The sequence below is a fragment of the Nycticebus coucang genome, chromosome 15 (assembly GCF_027406575.1).
Source record: "Nycticebus coucang isolate mNycCou1 chromosome 15, mNycCou1.pri, whole genome shotgun sequence".
Lineage (NCBI taxonomy): Eukaryota > Metazoa > Chordata > Mammalia > Primates > Lorisidae > Nycticebus > Nycticebus coucang.
This window is the reverse complement of record NC_069794.1, coordinates 83,228,526-83,247,764: the sequence shown is the minus strand read 5'-3', so window position 1 is coordinate 83,247,764 and position 19,239 is coordinate 83,228,526. Positions and strand designations below refer to the sequence as shown.

At 34.4% G+C, this 19,239-nt stretch overlaps 1 protein-coding gene across 4 annotated transcripts in view; it reads right to left on the bottom strand.

Annotated features, from left to right (window-relative positions):
• The window catches only part of BRCA2 (BRCA2 DNA repair associated), a 105,406-nt gene that overhangs the window by 73,442 nt on the left and 12,725 nt on the right, over window positions 1-19,239 (bottom strand). For 2 of the 4 annotated variants that reach the window (XM_053563168.1, XM_053563169.1), the window contains exons 5-11: window positions 18,587-18,627; window positions 18,273-18,384; window positions 16,334-16,383; window positions 14,900-15,011; window positions 13,024-14,121; window positions 6,237-11,213; window positions 2,552-2,647 (exon numbers count right to left, since the gene is read on the bottom strand). In XM_053563168.1, coding sequence (XP_053419143.1) covers window positions 2,552-2,647; window positions 6,237-11,213; window positions 13,024-14,121; window positions 14,900-15,011; window positions 16,334-16,383; window positions 18,273-18,384; window positions 18,587-18,627 — 6,486 coding nt within the window. The remainder of the gene's footprint in view (window positions 1-2,551; window positions 2,648-6,236; window positions 11,214-13,023; window positions 14,122-14,899; window positions 15,012-16,333; window positions 16,384-18,272; window positions 18,385-18,586; window positions 18,628-19,239) is intronic. The other 2 variants (XM_053563170.1, XM_053563171.1) reach the window with 2 other exon arrangements.

Here is a 19,239-nt window from a genome sequence, read left to right as displayed (position 1 = left end):
ATAATGATTTTATGCAACATCAGCAGCACTGTTAGAATTAAATAAATGTTCTTCTATGTACTTCTCCCTGGACTATGTTGAAACCAATTCTTTTAAAAAGACAAGATTTGTGTACATATGTAATACTATTTAATACCATTTTTTCAATAGCTACAGTGTTGCATCTTAAGCAGATTCAAAAGATAGTTTATCAAGTAATAAATATAGTAAAAATTATCCTACAAATTACTTATATTCTCATAAAGAACAGAGATCATGGTTTTAGTTTAGTTTTTTTTTTTTTTTTTGAGACAGTCTCATATGTTACCCTTGATAGATTGCTGTAGCATCACAGCTCGCAGCAACCTCAAACTCTTGGGCTTAAGTGATTCTCTTGCCTCAGCCTCCCAAGTAGCTGGGACTACAGGCGCCTGCCAGAATGCCCGGCTATTTTTTTTGTTGCGGTTGTCATCGTTCTTTAGTTGGCCCAGGCCAGGTTCATACCCACCACCTCTGGTGCATGCGGCTAGCGCCATAACCACTGTGCTATGGGCATCAAGCCATGGTTTTAGTTTTTAACCCTGCTCAGAATTTCTGTGCATAATAAGGTTTAGTAAGCAAAGTTAGCAGAAAAACAGAATTAAGTGCAGTTTCCTGAATATTCAAATTATCCTGCTTTTGAGATAGCTTTCAAATTTCTATCATTAAATGGGAGATCAGTCAGAAAATTCCAAATCGTTTCCTCTTCTTGTGAGACTTACCCATGTTTCAGAACTAAGCCTTTACAGTTTAATGTAATTATTCCTCACTAACTGAACTCTTCCTATCCAAACTCAGAAACCAAACACGTAGTGAGCAATAGTTACATTTATTTTATTTTCAAAGATTCAATGATAAGAAGTTTGGATTTCAGCCTAAATAACATAAAAGCCAGGTAACATCATCTGACCAGGATGATGATTCTGGTTATAGTGGTGATAGCAGCCTGAAAGAAGGGCAAAGACAAAAGCTGGAGATCAGCTGGAAGCTAGGGTGGTAGGGTAGAGGTGAAAGGAAATGATCGAATTCTTCTTTGAAGGCAGAACCTATAGAACTTATTGATGGGTTCTGCCACCTGTGGCCCTCTGGATCCTTGAGTGCAGCCTTTTGACTAAATCCAAAACCTACAGAATAAATTCTTTTATGAAAAAGGGTGTAGTACAGAAAGATCAAGAACCATCTTGAAATCAGAAGGCCACAGGATCCACAGCTCTAGATGGAGTATAAGGAAACAAAAGAGTAATAAAATACATCAAGGTTTTGATGAGATCAACCAACAGAATGAGAAAGGAAAGGAAAGGCAAGAGAAAGAACAGGTTTGTCTGGGACAAGGATGGAATCATGAGTTCAGTAGCAGCTACAGTAACTCTGAGGTGCATATTAGAGATCCAAGTAGAGATGTATCAAGTAGCAAACCAATCAGTCTGGAATTCAGGGACAGGCTAAAGCTGCATATATAACTTTGGCAACTAATGAAGTTTAGGTAGAAAAGAGATCTAAAGTTTAGGGTTTTCACATGAAAGCTATAACCCAGTTACAACCTAAGAATAGGGGGAAGGGGAAAGGGAGGGGAGGGAGGGTGATTGGTGGGATTACACCAGCGGTGCATCTTACAAGGGTATATGCGAAACTTGGTAAACTTTCTGTGAAGCTAGTGAATGATGCCCCATGAATATATCAATGTACACAGCTATGATTTAATAAAAAAAAAAAAAAGAAAAGAGATCTAAAGACAGGGCGGCACCTGTGGCTCAGTCGGTAGGGCACCGGCCCCATATACCGAGGGTGGCAGGTTCAAACCCGGCCCCGGCCAAACTGCAACCAAAAAATAGCCGGGCGTTGTGGCAGGAGCCTGTAGTCCCAGCTACTCGGGAGGCTGAGGCAAGAGAATCGCTTAAGCCCAGGAGTTGCCGTGACCTGTGTGAGGCCACGGCACTCTACCGAGGGCCATAAAGTAAGACTCTGTCTCTACAAAAAAAAAGAAAGAAAAAAGAGATCTAAAGACAGAGTGCCTTGGGGCACTCCTATTTACCATGAGGAAAAAATGAGGAAGAAAAAGCTAATGAGAGGGAGAAGGAGTTGCCATCTACAAGGAGAACAAAGAGAGTGGTGGTCTGGAGAAGAGTGATCAACTATGTCAAATGTGGTTAAAACATGGAGTCAAATGAGGACTGAGAAATGCTCACTTGATTTGGCAACGTGGAGAGCACTGTAATTTAGCAAAGACTGATCTTGGTGGAATGCTGGGGGCTCAAAAGCCTATAAAATGCCAGATTTAAAATACTAGTATTTATTAAATTCTTATACCTTTTTAAAATAAAAAGGTCATTATTTTGTAATTACATTTTCCAATTACCTTGGCATCATATTAGATATTATGAAGGAAAAGTCCACTTATCAAACAAGGTAAGATATATTAAACCGCATCGTAAATTTCTTCCAATACACATATTCAAAATAACTGGGAAAAATAACTTTAAGATTATTACATATAGTTATCTATGAGAGGATACAAATAAAAAGAAAATTTTACCATCTGGAGTGCTTTTTGAAACCTTTAATGATTTTTCTTGATTTTCTACTATCCTGTCAAATTCATTTAACAAGTTTCTTTTGATTGAAGGTTCTCCTAAAGATAAATTTCCATACATGTTTTTGAAGAAAATATCAGTTTTACTTTTCAAAAGATTATTGTCCACTTTTTACAATAGTCCACTCTTAGAATATATTAATTGCCAAATTATAATAAAATATTAGTAATACATGTAGTAACACTTATTTAAAAATTCTAGAGGCTAACAGGGTAAGATTAAACCATAACTCAAGCTATGCATTTCTGTTTGTAAAACGTGACCTTTCTGGCTAGCATTTTGGGAGGCTGCGGTGAGTGAACTGCCTGAGCTCAGGGGTTAGAGACCAGGCTGAACAAGAGTGAGACCCTGTCTCTAAAAATAGCCAGGCGCCCACAGTCCCAGCTACTTGGGAGGGTGAGGCAAGAAGGATCAATTGAGCTCAAGAGTTTGAGATTGCTATGATGCCATGGCCCTCTACCAAGGGTGACAAAGTGAGATGTCTCAAAAAAAAAAAAAAAAAAGAAAAAAGAAAAAAAAAAAGAAAAGGGTGACAATTCTACTTTGAAAGAGAAAATGCATTTTTTAGTATCAATTTAATTTCTTTTTTTTTTTTAACCATTAAAAAATATCACTATTGGGCAGTGTCTTTTGCTCAAAGGAGTAGGGCGTCAGCCCCATATGCCCGAGGTGGCGGGTTCAAACCCAGCCCTGACCAGAAACTGCAAAAACAAAACAAAACAAAAAAACAAAAAACCAAAAACAACCCGCCCCCACAACGAAAACCACTATTTACTACTGTCTACGTATAAACAGATGTTACCAGATACCATAGATAAAGTACTTCTTAGTAACCCGGCACAAAATATGATTCTAGGCTTATTGGCAATAAAAAAAATTTAAATTTGTCAGCAGTAGGCATTAAACTCAAGGAGAACTTTGTTATACAGATCCTTGAATTAGAATAAAACCAAAGTTTTTAAAAAATTACCAAATTTCAAAAACATCAGTAATAGTAGTACCTGTTCTTTAAAAATTCTAGAGGCTAAGATTAAACCATAGTTACGCATTTCTGTGTCAATGCTGAGATATTTTTCTTTTTGGTGCTTTATTACAGGGAACAAATTTGTAGAATAAGTAAAAATGTCCATGCAGGGCTTTAACAATGTTAGATCATTATAAAGTGGTTTAATTGTTTAATAAGGACCGATACTGTTCAAATAACCAGAAGCTGTTAACTGATATACATATCAGAAATAAGGAAAACAAATAGTAACGCTGTTGAAAATATTTATAAACATGAATTTTTTTTTCTAGGTAGAAAGTCAAGCTATGTCATTATGCATATAAACAATGGGTTGCTATAAAGAAAGCTATTATTTTCTACAAAAGAATTATGAATATATTTAAGCGCACACACACTTCAAAATTTTACACTAAAGAATAGCAAAGAGTTTAAGTATTACAAACTTACCACTTGAACTCTACATAGTGACCTGGATAACACTTGATTAAGTACATCTGTATCAACCAAGATCACTTACTGGCAAAAGGCACCAATGGTAGAATAAATAGACAGGCTTCAGGGTCTTAATACTATGGAGGGACAGGGCACAAGTACTACTGATAACTCAAATATTCTATGAGTTTACAGGATTTTAAAAGGAGCTAAGTTATGTAAGATTATCCACTCAGAAGTTGCAGAGTTAGTTTTGGCATTTACTTTATTTAAAAATTATTTAAAATTATTTAAATATTTAAATAATTATTTAAAATTATTCCCAGAGACACTGACAGGAAAAACACATATATATCCAAGTAACCTAATACAGTCACGTAACAGCCATTACTGTGAAAGACAGACCACAAATACAATGGTGATCGCATAAGATTATGGTACAGAGTTTTTACTGTACCTTTCCTATGTTTAGATACACAAACACCATTATGCTACAATTGCCTACAGTATTCAGTACTATAACATGTTGTGCAACTTACAGAGTGTTAGGCCTAGGCCAAAGTAGAAAAATACCAGTTAATGCCTGGCAAATTTCTGGGCTGCAAGCTCTCAACAAAATGGAGTAAGTCTGGTTCACACCCAAGATACATGGGAAAGTACTCACTAACTTCTTTTTTTTTTTTTTTTTGTAGAGACAGAGTCTCACTTTATGGCCCTCGGTAGAGTGCCGTGGCCTCACACAGCTCACAGCAACCTCCAACTCCTGGGCTTAAGCGATTCTCTTGCCTCAGCCTCCCGAGTAGCTGGGACTACAGGCGCCCGCCACAACGCCCGGCTATTTTTTGTTTTGGTTGCAGTTTGGCCGGGGCCGGGTTTGAACCCGCCACCCTCGGTATGTGAGGCCGGCGCCCTACTGACCGAGCCACAGGCGCCGCCCCAGTACTCACTAACTTCTTGCTTGACCAACTCCCCTGAGAAATGGACAGGGAAGTACCACCTATCCCCTGTCTGACCTTTAAGACATACCAAGTGAAGAAAATATTAAAACAAAGAAGTATGATGTATGGCTAACTAACCACAAAATTGTGCTTCTGTGCAATGCTTGCTTGCTACCCTACCCAGATGCACCTGGACGGCCTGCAAGCTAACCAGGATGCAGACCAAGCCTTAAAAACCCAACCCCTTAAGCACTCGAGGCTGCTCTCAGAAACCCCATGTTGGGACACTGAGGCAGTCGCTGGCCGGCTCTTCAATAAAAGGACTCTGCTGTAAATTTGGCTTGTTTGGCAGTGTGGTCTTTGTGGACTCCTGGGCACAACAAGCATAGGAGCAACATGTAGCCCAGGTGTGTAGTATGCCCACCCAGGTTTGTGTAGGTACACTCTATGAGGTTGGCATAACGATAAAATCACTTAAGTGCACATTTCTCAGAACATATCCCTGTTGTTTAGCAACATATAACTGTAGTTGAACAAAGCTATTAGATATATTCTGAAAAGGCAGCTACAACATAACCAAAATAGCATTAAGATCCTGATACTACAGTATTTCCTAACAATACGGTTTTCAGAACAACTCCTAGATGAAAAATAGCCAATACGAATGCTGACTACTATGTGTATCAGGTTCAGTAGTCAGTGCTTGAGATAACAATATTTTGATCCTCATAATTACTCCATGGAGTAATTTCCCACACATGGGAGTGTCATGCATATCTTACAGATAAGGAAATTGAGGCTTAGCAAAGTAAGCAGTATAATTAAGTAGCATATGATACCAAATAAATGGTATAAAGAGACACCAACTTTTAAAGTTCATAAAAACCAGAGTCTGAACTTCTAATATATATGCAAAGTTAGTAAGCAAAATATATGCAAAACAGTTAATAAGTTAGCATTATGTAGATTTTGTTAAAATATGATGGTTCCACTTTTCCAGAGAAACTCAACCTTCACAGTAGTTTCTCAATTATAACGGTATTAATAATCTCTAAAAATGAATTAAGCATCCCTCAAAACATGACTTCTTGGTATACAGATGCGAGATACTAAGTCAAATCACAAGGCATATAAAAGCTACAAAAAAAAAAAAATACTTCCCTTACAACACTCTTATCACTAGTATACTAAGACTACTAAACATTTTAAAAATAGTGACGGGCAAACCAGTAAGTAAAAATAACCACTTACCAACTGAGACAAGGTCATCTCCTCTTCTTTTTCTAATTCGTGAATTTAACCAAACTGTTCCCTCATTTTCTTGGCATGTAAAATGAGTGTGTTCAGCATGACTTAGTGGTTCTGAATCTATCAGTTCACCATCTTCCATAAAAGCTTTGGCAATTTCCACTGCTTCTATTTCAAAGCAGTTTTCTGAATCTTTGTAATAAGTAGAAGAAACTTCTATATTTGTTTTCACAGGAATATCGGGAAAAGTTTCAGTTTTACCTATTCCCATTTTTATGTTTTTAGGTAAAGGTTGTTCTTTTCCCAAAACATGAATGTTCTCCACAAGTGATACTTTGGTTCCTAATACCAACTGTTGTTGGTCTTGCTTAAAATGTGACATATATGGAGGAACTTTAATAGAGTGATTATTCTCTGAAGAGTTACTTTCAATATTAAGGTTATTTAGTAATTTAAATTCTGTATTGTAGGCTTTTTTCATTTCTGAGTTCACAGAATATTCTGCAGTTCTCTTATCAATACAAGGAAGAGAAAGGAGTTTTGATATACCTGGTCTGGATGTAGTTGACTGCTGAAGAGTACAGTCAGTTTTGATTAAATCAAACTCCTCTAATAATCCCTTAACTTTGTGTAAGGCACTTTCTGAAACGGAAACCTGTTTTCCACTTGCTGTACTAAATCCAGAGAAAGCAGATGAATTTACCACATTACATGAAAACCCTTTTTGGGATATTAACTTTTGTGGGATATGCATCACTTTTTCTTCTCTTGTGAACTGGTCTGCATACACTTCATTACTTTTAAAGGATACTTTTGAAAAGTGTTGCTTGGCACTCTCTTCTATCTCAGAAAACACTTGTCTTGCCTGTTGTAATGAAGAATCTGATACCTGTATGGATTTTCCACTTGCTGTACTAAAAATCACAGAAGGATTTGTAGAAGAGATTAACTCAGGAAACTTTCTTGTATTACATAAACTTGAAGTTTTCAAACTAAAATCACAAGGTGATAGTGGAGAAGCTTTGTCCAATTCAAGCATACTTTGATCATGTAATATCTGCTTGTTTTGAATATCAGCAAAAATCTTATGCGAATGCATAGAACTTTCTTTATCTGTAGAGTCAGGAAGAATATCCTCTGAATCATCTAATGTCTTGAAATAATCTGCCACAATTCTTGTTTGGCAAGTGCTAGATTTACCCTTAGTGTTTGTCTGAATTACCTCACTGCAGTTGTCTGTAAATATCTCTTTTACTTTTTTAATTGTTTCTCGTGAAACGTGTACTATTTTACCACTGGCTGTGCTGAATGCAGGTGGCTCTACTTCAAAATTATTTGAATCAGATACAGACAATTTAAAGGCTGTGTTTTCATTTGTGCATAGTGAAGAGTTAGTCACAAGTTTCTGAATACAAGTATCTTTGTGTACAGTCTGTGGGTATACATTTGCTTCTTTTACAGTGGATGTTACTTCAGAAAAATTAGTATTTCTTCTATCTTCAATATTCTTCACCACTGGCTCAATACAAGAATCGGTATTATTTTTTGAGAGATATCCTGAATCATGAGAATAAAAATCAGAATGGTAGGAATAGTTAGACATGCTACTGAAACTTAAATAAGTTGTATCTTGTTTTTCAGGAAGATGATTTTTGCCATTTTCAGTTATAATACTGTCTGAACCACTTTCATGCGAAGGAATATCTACATAATTCTCAGGGTATTCCTTTACACATATAACTTTATTGGAATTTATTTCTTCTGGCTGATCACCCAATTCTCCTTCACTGAGCAATTTTTTTGCTTTAAACAGTGAAGCCTGACTCACAGAAATTTTTCTACCATGCCCTGTATAAAATGTTAAAGCTGAATTTTCAACAGCTGAATAGGAGGACTGGTTTGTGCAGCAAGTTGCAGAACTTTTTGCTGTTTCTTTTTCTACATTTTCATGTACTTTAACTTTCAAAGATACATTTGATGTATTGAGGTCTTCAGATTGTCTATAGAAATGATCACTTAAGGGCTTAGGTAGCACTGCAGTTGGATTAGAAATATGGTTTTCCATATCATCACCTAGAGAATTCATTTCTTCACATTTTGGGACAGTTGTTACTTCAACTGTCTCACATTCTAATACAAGCCCTTCTTTACATGTTCTTTCCTCCCTTTTATCCTTTTGGATCTTTGCTCCTTGACTGTTAAAACTGATTTCACTAATTTGTTCATTAAAAAGATTTCTCACTTTTTCCAAAGATTCTTTTGCAACTTTCACTTTTTTCCCACTAGCTGTATGAAAACTCAACAGGGTAGCTTGTTTGATCTTTTTGTTTCCACATTCAGGCTGTTGGTGGAGAATTGCTAATTGGTTTCGAGTACCAATTGAAATACTTTCCTTTAATATTTTGTTTTTAAATATGTCTGTTTCCTCACGACTTAAAATGTCTACTTTGTTCTTACTTAGGCCAGAAAGTAATTTAGAATTCAAGAAAAAGTTATTTAATTCTTCTTCTGTTTTAGGATCAAAGAAATTTACAACTTTATTTAATGACTCTTTGGAGACTTTGATATTTTTCCCACTTGCAGTCTGAAAAGATATATCAAAAATCTCAAAATCTTTTCTGTTTTGGTCCATTTGACTAGCATTTAATTGTTCTTTATTTGAAGTATCCACATAACATGTTTCTTCCGCTTTCACAATTTCCAAACAAGTTAAATCTGACAAACTTGCTTTCATTTGAGTGTTTCCCTCCTTCATAAACTGGCTAGGTAATTTAAAATATATGTTATGCTGATCAGTACATGGCAAGTCATTTGCATCTTTATGACTATAAACTGTATCATTTTTACTTGAGTCACTGCCATCAGATTCCCCCAAGTTACAAGTTTTTCTATTAGCAGCAACACATTTGTTATCATTTTCATCAATATTTCTCTTACAATTTTCAGTACTTTTTTCAACAAAAGTGCCAGTAGTCATTTCAATATTTTGTAATACTAGTTGGCATTTATTTTTCTCATTTAAATTTTTATTATTATGACTTTCTATCTTAAATGCTGAAACCATAGAATCGTTACATTTACCTGAAGAGAAACTTCTTTGATCTACTTCTGTAGATGTTTCCTCACTAATATTCTCAATATCACCACACAGTTTCACAGCTTTTTGCAGAGCTTCACTAGAAACACTCAGTTTTTTGCCAAGAGCAGAAGAAAAGCCTCTAAACTCCACTTCATTTTCACATGTTAAATAACCAGAAGCACTTTTGTTACAGTTGTTTTGCGACAAGCAAGTGAACTTTTGTTTAACTTCAACTGCACCTTCAAATTTCTTGCTGGTTTCTACCTGAGCCATAGATGAGGCATTAATTGTGACATTAAGATCAACATCTTTCCATTCCTCAGAAGTGGTATTTAAGAGATCCATCTGGTTTGCAGGCACATCAAATGTGTTACTCTGCATTACAAGGCTTGGTTTTCTAAACTGTGTAAATTCAAACTGACTTCCAGATTCTTCCAGTATGATAGAAAGTTCTGTAATTTCTGCCTTTTGGCTAGGTGTTAAATTATGGTTTGAATTAAAATTTTGCTTCGAAAATAACATCTCAGAAGGTATCTGATTATTTTCAGAATTAGAAACAAATGGACTATTCTGCACATACGCAGATACAGTGTTAATTGACTCTGAAACAAGCTTATGAAGTTCGCTCAGTTTCTTTTGATTACCTAACGTGAAGGCATTTACACTTTCAACACAAATTAAATTAGCAGGATACTGTTCTTCAATATCTTTGAAAAGCATTTTGCTTTTCTTAATGTTATGTTCAGAGAATTTGATTTCTTTATTTGAAGCTGTTCTGAAGCCATCTCCAAAATTGTGATTTGAAATTGGATTTAAGAGTCCTGCCTGCTTGTCCATGCAATCATTTTTGTTTGACTTTTTATCTATATCCAAGGAACTATCTGGTTTTAAGTCTTGATCTAGAGTCACTTTGAGATGCTGCTTTACACTGTTTCTGTTCTCCTCTGGAAAATCATAAACTATATCTGATGAGTTCAAATCTTTTGTAATCAACACTTGGGCTGCCTGTTTGTCACCTACGTCTGCATATACTACCACGGTAGAGTTCTTAAGAAGGGGTTCTTTCACACAACTAAGGTCTGCCTCAGGAAGTTCCTTAGTATTTCCTAAAATGGGATTATTCCTTTCATTAGTTACTTGACAGACAAAATTCTCATTGTCTTGAAAAAGTTCTTCAGAGTTTGGATCGACAGTTATTTTTGAAATTAAAGTAGTTTCTTCTAGGTCTTTTTGGATCATAGATAAATTTGTATTTTGGCTGAATTGTACCTTCACTGAAGGTGACGCTGTTATGTAATTTTCAGGGAGTAATTGCTCAATATTTTTAGAATTTTCATTTAAAAAACATACTTCTTGATTCTTTTCTGCAGGAATATTTTTGGTTAACTCAAAACCAACTTTACAATTTTTACATCTTTCTTTCTCTGACATTTTGTATAATTCTTTCTTGCAGGAAATCACAACAGATTCTGACAGAGGATCCTTGGAGGACAAAGTCAGAGTGCTGGTATTATCATGGTTATATAAAAGACTTTTCTGGGACTGAAAGTGCATACCACTACATTCGACTTCTGAATGATGTACTGCAGGGTGACATGCTGCAACCAAGACCTTTTCCTTCATGGCTGAAACATTTTCATTTTTTGAATCATTTTCATATTGTCTTTCCTGCTGGCATGACAGATAATCCATTTCAGAGGTTATAAATTGTTGCAGTTTTTCCTCCTTAATTTTTCCTTCTTTATAATCAAGATCTTGAGAGATTACAGTATTATTAGGAGAATTGCTTTTATTATGGTAACATTTCCTCAGAAGTGTCCCACAAGAGCTGGTTAAGGACAGAGCTGGTTCTTCAGAATCATTCTGTAAACAGTTCCTTTTGACAGAAGAATGCAATAAACCTAAAGATAAAAGCATAAAGTGATAAAGTTAAAAAAAAAATCACATCCACTTGTTTTCAATAAGTTAGAAAGGTAGTGTTTAAATCAAGAATTACATGAAAAACAAGGAATGTCAGACTTAAAAAAAAAAAAATCAGAGAATCTTAAATACTCTGTTTTGAAGTTATTACATTTTTAAGCTAAAAATAAATGGGACCTAAATAATTATTTGGCAATATATATCAACTCAATCCAAATCATCATCTAGTGAAGGAAGCAGTGAACTATCACAAATAAAACTAAAAGTGATTTTTTTTTTTTGAGACATGTCTTGCTCTGTTGTCCTTGTCCAAGTGAAATGGTGTCATCAAAGCTCACTGAACTTCTGGACCTCAAACTTCTGGGCTCAAAATGTCTTCCTGCCTCAGCCTCCCGAGTAGCTGGAACTGGGCTTTTTCTTTCTTTTTGTAGAAACAGGGTCTCACTCTTCTTGTTCAGGCTGGTCTCAAACTCCTGACCTCAATCCTTTCAAAGTGCTAAGATTACAGGCATGAGTCGTCGTGCTCAGCCTATTAAGTAATTTTTATTAGAAAATAAAATGGGAAAATATTCATTGCTAACATGAATATTGGAATAGTAGGGGACAAAAAAGCAAAAGTAGGAAAATAACCATTAGAAGCTCAGTGCCTGTGGCTCAACCAGCTAAGGCGCCAGCCATATACACCTGAGCTGGCGGGTTCAAATCCAGTCCAGGCCTGCCAAACAACAATGATGGCTGCAACCAAAAATATAGCCAGGCGTTGTGGTGGGCACCTGTAGTCCCAGCTACTGGAGGCAGGAGAAGCACATGAGCCCAGGAGTTAGAGGTTGCTGTGAGCTGTGATGTCACAGTGCTCTATCCAGCACAACAGCTTGAGGCTCAGTCTCGGAAAAAAAAAAAAAAATTAGAAAAGTAACCATTTCCTTTAGCTAATCCTTTCGTGTTAAAGGGAAAAAAAATTTTAAATACATGGAGGTCTATAGATGAAGGGCCCTGAAAATAACCTAATCTCAATTATAAAGGCATACAAGTTAAACTGCATTGTCCAGTTAGTTTCTTGACCTTCACTCTGCATTTTCTAACAAGTCAAAGTTCTTAATCACATTTAATAAGAGCTCACATGTATTAGATTTTATTGGCTTTAATTCTGACATACAGAGCATCATTTTTCTCTGAAAATTTAACTCAAACCTCAAACAATTCTCTACTTGAGTACCACCAACCCTCTATTCACTGAGCCATTATGTCCCACTAAAATCTTCTCTTAGGGAGATAATCAATTTTTAAACCGTATATCTCCTGATAGGTGAATTATTGCTAAAACAAAAAGCTAACTATGCATACTTTGGAGATCCAGAAACAGAGAAATAACTCTAAGCAATTTCTAAATTAAGAAAATTATGTAACAAAAAAATCATTATTTTAGAACAGGTTTAGTCAGCAACTAGTTTTTTTCTTTCATATGCTTTAGAGAAAGAACATAGTAAATAGCAACACATCTTTACAGAGTTGTACAATTTACATATAATATACTTTTAAAATTAAAGCAGGACTTAAGTAAACAAGCCCTTAATGTTTATGAATCAAAAGCTGTCTCAAGAGTGATCTATAAATATACAATGCAAATGATAGGTTTGAATGCAACAGGTTTGAGTGAAATGCCTAAACATTAACAAATATATTGTCCAAAATCAAATGGAGACTTTAACTAGAGAAAAACTGCAGAGGAATGTAATCACCATCCATAAAACTATATACACTATTTGCAAAATAAAAAAGGAGGGGGGATACCTGAATTGTCATTCGTAAAAGTAAGTGGTGCTTGAAAAACATTTGATTCAAATTGAGCTGAACAGTTACTTATTTCTGATTTTTGGTCTTTCCGTATTTTTTTTCCTTGATAAGATGTTTCATCATTTATAGCATAAACAAACTTTTTGGTTTTCTTTTTCAAAGTGGATATTAAGCCTGTATTCTTCAAAGGTACAGAAGTATGTGTGACAGTGGCTAACCTGCTTTCATTATCAATTGAACTCAGATATAAAGAATCCTCTTTCTGTGAGCAAATAGTGTATATTTCCAGGTTACTCTCAGAGGTTCCAGTTTCTTCTTTAACATTTGAATGAGCCATGCTACCCATGAAAACCGCACTGGAAGTCTCTTCAGATGATTCTCTTATCTTGAATATAGATTTATTGATATCCTGAAATAGAGAAGCTGTTGGAGGAGTTCCAGACATTGCATGCTTTACTGAAAGAATGGAGTCTTCATAAGAGTCAAGATGCTGCTGTTCATTTCCCTTATTTACCACTGTTTCCTCATTTAGTATCTTCTCTAGTTCTGGTATATTAGAAATACGTGGCAAAGAATTTTCTGAAGTAATAAAATTGGTACATTCTTTCTCTGTATCTACTAAGTTTTTTGCTGAGTTATTTTGGTCACAAGAAGAAATACATAGTGGGGATATTTTCTCCATCTGGGTTCCACTTAGACCTGAAAGGGTTAGATGAGACCATTCACTGGCACAAGACTCTACAACTTCCTTGGAGATTTTGTCACTTCCATTCCCAAAGGGCTTCTGCTTTGCTTCATTTGAATCTAACAGATCACCATCATTTGGTTTCATTTCAGAAGTAAATGAGTGTTTTTCAGCTTCTTCATATTCACCAGTTTTTGTTTCATGGAAAACTTTTTTCCTAGTATTGTCTGTTCTTACTTGCCTTAGATTTTCTGTTTTATATTTAGAAAAACATAATGAAAAACTATCTTCTTCAGAAGTATCTGCAACTGCTTCGTGTACTTCATCTTCTAGGATATTTGGCTCTGACTTTCCAAAGTATTCTTTACAGCTATTTACTTCAAATGAATTCCCTAAAATTTTTCCTAATCCTGTTAAAATTTAAAAAAGAACCACATTAATAACATTTATAATACAACCATAAAATTCTATTATTCTCATAACCTTCTCATACAGCATCTATGTTATATATTAAATAACATATTCAGCATTTAAAGTGTTATTATGAGGACTAGCTATTTTTGTGTTATCTTTCCTGAACATCTGATAAAGCCTGATTTGCCTTTTATTTACACTCCAATCGCTAATAATCTTTCTTTACCAACTTTACCCAATTAAAACTCATCTAATTGCACTATATATATCACAGAATTTAATACTCTAAGACCTATAAAACCAGATGTTCCAAACCAATTTTGCATTCCTACAACTGAGTAAAATCTAATTTCATGTATATACATATGTGTATAATACACAGAGCTATCCAATCCTACACATTTATATAAAAATATGCACTAAGAAAAATGCAATATTCTGATGCCTTAGTAGGTAAATTATGATATAGCTCAATCATTCTTATTTTCTAATTAGAAAAAAAGGACTTCCTATTTTGTTACTTGTCAATCTTACTGTTACCTGAAAATTTTGAGCAATAGGTTTTGTTTTGCATCACAATAATATATTGAATAGTATGTACATTCTTAGTATGATGTTTAAATATTATCTAAATCAAGTTTCTACTATCAATATCTCAGGATAAAACATTGCTTCAGTATTCAAGAAAGGAGAAGCAATGAGTTTTCTAAGAGAAGAGGAGCAATCTTTCAATGATGTCAATTAAAAACAGTAGTTGAACTCAACAAGACTTACCACAACTTCTAGCTTCTCTTTCATTTTTGTTTTCATGGTCTGTCACAGAAGAGATAAATCTATCATTTTCCTTCAGACTTTCATCATGGTTAGAAAAATAGCTTTTTAAAATCTGCAAAAGTTACAGTTTAAAATCACTAGTATAAAAAACTTTCAACACACACATAGTAGTCCCCCCTTCATCTGCAGTTTTACTTTCCAAGGTTTCAGTTACCTGTGATTAATCTAGGTTCAAAAATATTAAATCAAAAATTCCCAAAATAAATAATTCCTAACTTTTAAATCATATGTCGTTTGGAATAGTGTGATAAAATCTTGTAACATCTTGCTTTGTCCCACCTGGGATATGAATCAACCCTTTGTCCAGCATATCCACTCTGTATACACACACTACTGCCTTAGTAGCTATCTTTGTTATCAGATCTACTGTCACAGTATCAGGGTTTATGTTCAAATCACTCTTATTTTACTTGGTAATGGCTCCAAAATGCAAGAGTAATGATGCTGGCAATTCAAATATACCAAGGAAAAGCCATAAAGTGCTTCTTTTAAGTAAAAAGATTAAAGTTTTTAACTTAATTAAAGAAATCATATGCTAAAGTTGCTAAAGTCCGTGGTAAGAAAAGATCTCCTATCTGTGAAATTGTGAAGAAGGAAAAAGAAATTCATGCTAGTTTTGCTGCTGCACCTCAAACCACAAAAGTTATAGCCACATCGTGTGCTAAGTGTTAAGATAAAAAAGGCATTACATTTGTGAGTGGAAGGTGTAAACAGAAAGTGAGTTTTAACTGATGGCAACATGTGCACCAGAAAACACTGAGCCTAACAAGTATGACTTCAGCAAGGGATCTCCTGAAATAAACGACACTAAGCCATTGCAAGTAAGTGATGAGTACAGAGATTCAGAAATAGGTTTAAACTGAAAAATATAAAAATTACCAGAGAGGCTGCATTTGCTGATGAAGCAGTTGCCATCACATGAGTTTATCGTACAATAAGATATTTTGAGAGAAAATAAGCATGCACAGATTCATATGACTTAGTACATAGTATGTTGTTGTAATTGTTTTATATTAGTTATCATTAATTTTTTACTGTGCCTAATTCATAAATTAAACATCATAGGTATGCTGAGAAAAAAAACCATGTATATAGGGTTTGGTACTTTCTGAGGTTTCAAGCATTCCCTAGGGTTCTTGCAATGTATTTCCCATGAATATGAGGGGACTACTGTATAAAATGCAAACTTACTCCCAGAAAGACATAAGAGTATCATAGGAAGTCAAGGAAAAATCACATATAGGATCACATTTAGAGAGTCAAAAGCTTAGATAAATTATAAACTAGGGAATAAAAAATGCAAAACAAATACTTTATCAAGGAATTCCAAAATTATAAGCAATATATTATTATCAGTTTGTCATATTTACTTACAGCAGTAGTATCATTAGGAAATACAATTTCAGATGCATCTTCACTTCTGACTGTAAAATGAAAGTTAAATTTACTTGTACTATATTATAAATTAAAATAAATGCAAAAACTTACATTTTTAGTGAAATATCAAAAACCGCAAATACCATTTGATTAAACAACACATTTGAGAGGGAGGGTAGGGAGGGGGAAGAATGGGCAGAGGGAGGGTGATGGGTGGGATTACCACCTACAAGTACATCTTACAAGGGTACATGTGAAACTTAGTAAATATAGAATATATTAATATGTCTTAACACAATAACTAAGAAAATGCCAGGAAGGCTATGTTAACCAGTGTGATGAAAATGTGTCAAACTGTTTATAAAACCAATGTATGGTGCCCCATGATCTCATTAATGTACACAGCTATGATTTAATATTAATAAAAAATTTAAAAAAACACCAACACACTTGAAACAAAATGGATTGATGTTAAGTACCATAATTATAAAGGTCAATTAAAATAGTGAATAACTTACTAAGTGGTAAGAAATTATGGATTAGTGATTCTGACTTTATGACAGTACTGTCCATAATGACTTTGGAAAATCACACCAAGCTATTAAGGTCATGACTTAAGAGCTAAAGGTTAAAGCTTTTAGCATTTATTAATACAGCTTAAAAGCATACTGTATGTTAAATACTTCTTACTTTTCAAAATGGTTTTTAACCATATTATTTCATCAAAGCAACAATACAAGAAAGTTAAATTACTCCTAGCTAAGGGGAATCAAAATGGATTACTTTGTTAGAATAAAAACAAAATCCTGGCTTGGGAAAAAATTAAACTCAAGCTTTGAGTACAACCTACACTAATAAACACTTTGACTCCTTATACCCAAAGATTCATACAAGTAACAAAGTTTCACAAAACAAACTTAACCATGTGTAGGATTTTTGGAAAAAATATAGGACATCTTATTAAATTTTAATAATTTTAATTTTAGATAAACAATGAATTAATTCTGAGTCTAAGTATGTCCTATGAAATAACAAACTTAAAAATTATGTTTATCTAAAATTCAAATTTAACTAGATGCACTGTATTTTCACTTTCTAAACTTGGCAACCCTAGCTACATGTGATACATTGAAATTTTTCTATTCTTTTTATCGTATTTTTAAAAAGTCAATATGACTCACAAAATAAATTTCACAACTATTAGGGGGTCATGGATCTGCAATTTGAGAAACATGATCTCACCCAGTATCTTCAAAAAAAAGAGAACAATGTTGGTGATTATTTACTTTTTCCTCCATTATTATCCAATTTTCATGTTTTGCCCATAAATTGTGACGTTTGTTCAGATAAACTTCCAAATACTTGTTCTCAGTGCATTTAATACATTAATGACATTTCTTTAAATTTGTATGTTTATTGTTATAAGAGAAACTATGGTGAGCCTGCAGAGAGCTTACAGTCCAATGGATAAATTAAGCATTCCAGTTAATCCCACAGTGTGTAACTCAAGTGTACAATTTAAGACCTCAATTCGATACTTCTAGTAATACAGATGTGTAGAACAGACTTAAGTAGAAAGATCAAAAGCTTATTTAATGCTGCTTTAACGCCCAAAGTATCAATATGATTTGTAAAAAAATTCAGTTACATCAAATACTGGCTCTTAAATGCTTATATGTATAGGTAACTGAGCATCTGTAAAACTATTCTAGATTAATGATGAAGCAGTAAAATAAAATAATAATGCTTAACACCTACAGGATACAACTTAATGTATTTGTAATTTATCTCCATCTATACTAAATAGAATAAAATTATTCTGAATTGGTAACACACAGTATTATTTAAATATTTCTTTTTAACAGAAACATTAAAGATTACAATTTATCAATTGTAATCTACCTTTTCTTATATAATACATATTTGTTAGTATTACCTATGAGCACAGTAGAACTAAGGGTAGGTGGTGTGGCTAAAGAACTTGACCAAGACATATCAGGATCCACCTCAGCACCTAGACTTTCAGAAATATGTTTTTGTGTCTGACCCTACAAAGAAAAACAATATTTCAGAGAAATACACTGATAATTAAGAATATTTTTTCATTCAGTTTTTTCATTTATCATTACTAGATGCCAATGTGAGGCAGAACACTAGGTACAGATCTGTAAATCTCAGAGCAAAGGTACAATACCATTGTTAAATTCTCAAATATGACATCATAAAAATAACCAAGGTAGAGTATTTTACCTTCACAAACTTTGGTGTATGAAATAAACTCCCACATACCACTGGGGATAAAAGAGAGGAAAATTACTAAGTTTTATCTTTATTAACATTTCTAGTATTTTTTTTTTAACAAACCTCTGCAATTATTAGTTTATTAGTATCATCCAGGATTCAGATGTTCAGTATTCCTCCTGAAATTACATAAACAAATGCAAATGGAAAGAATCCAAGTCACAATTATGTAACAAAATAGCACTCCATCACAAAAGCATGTAAAATTACAAGAATGCTATTTTAAAATACTGACACTTTAAGAGAATGATAATCTCAAAAACCACAAAATTGGCTCAGCACCTGTAGCTCAGTGGTTAGAGCACCGGCCACGTACACCAGGACTGGCAGGTTCGAACCCAGCTGGGCCTGGTAAACAATGACAACTACAACAAAATAATAGCTGGGTGTTGTGGCGGGGGCCTACAGTCCCAGCCACTTGGGAGGCTGAGGCAAGAGAATCGCTTAAGCCCAAGAGTTTGAGGTTGCTGTGAGCTGTGACACCACAGCATTCTACTGAGGGTGAAATAGTGAGACTCTGTCTCAAAAAAAAAAAAAAACACCACAAAATTGCCAAACTGTTCCCTAAACTGCTAAGAAGATAACATGACTCTAACGAATGA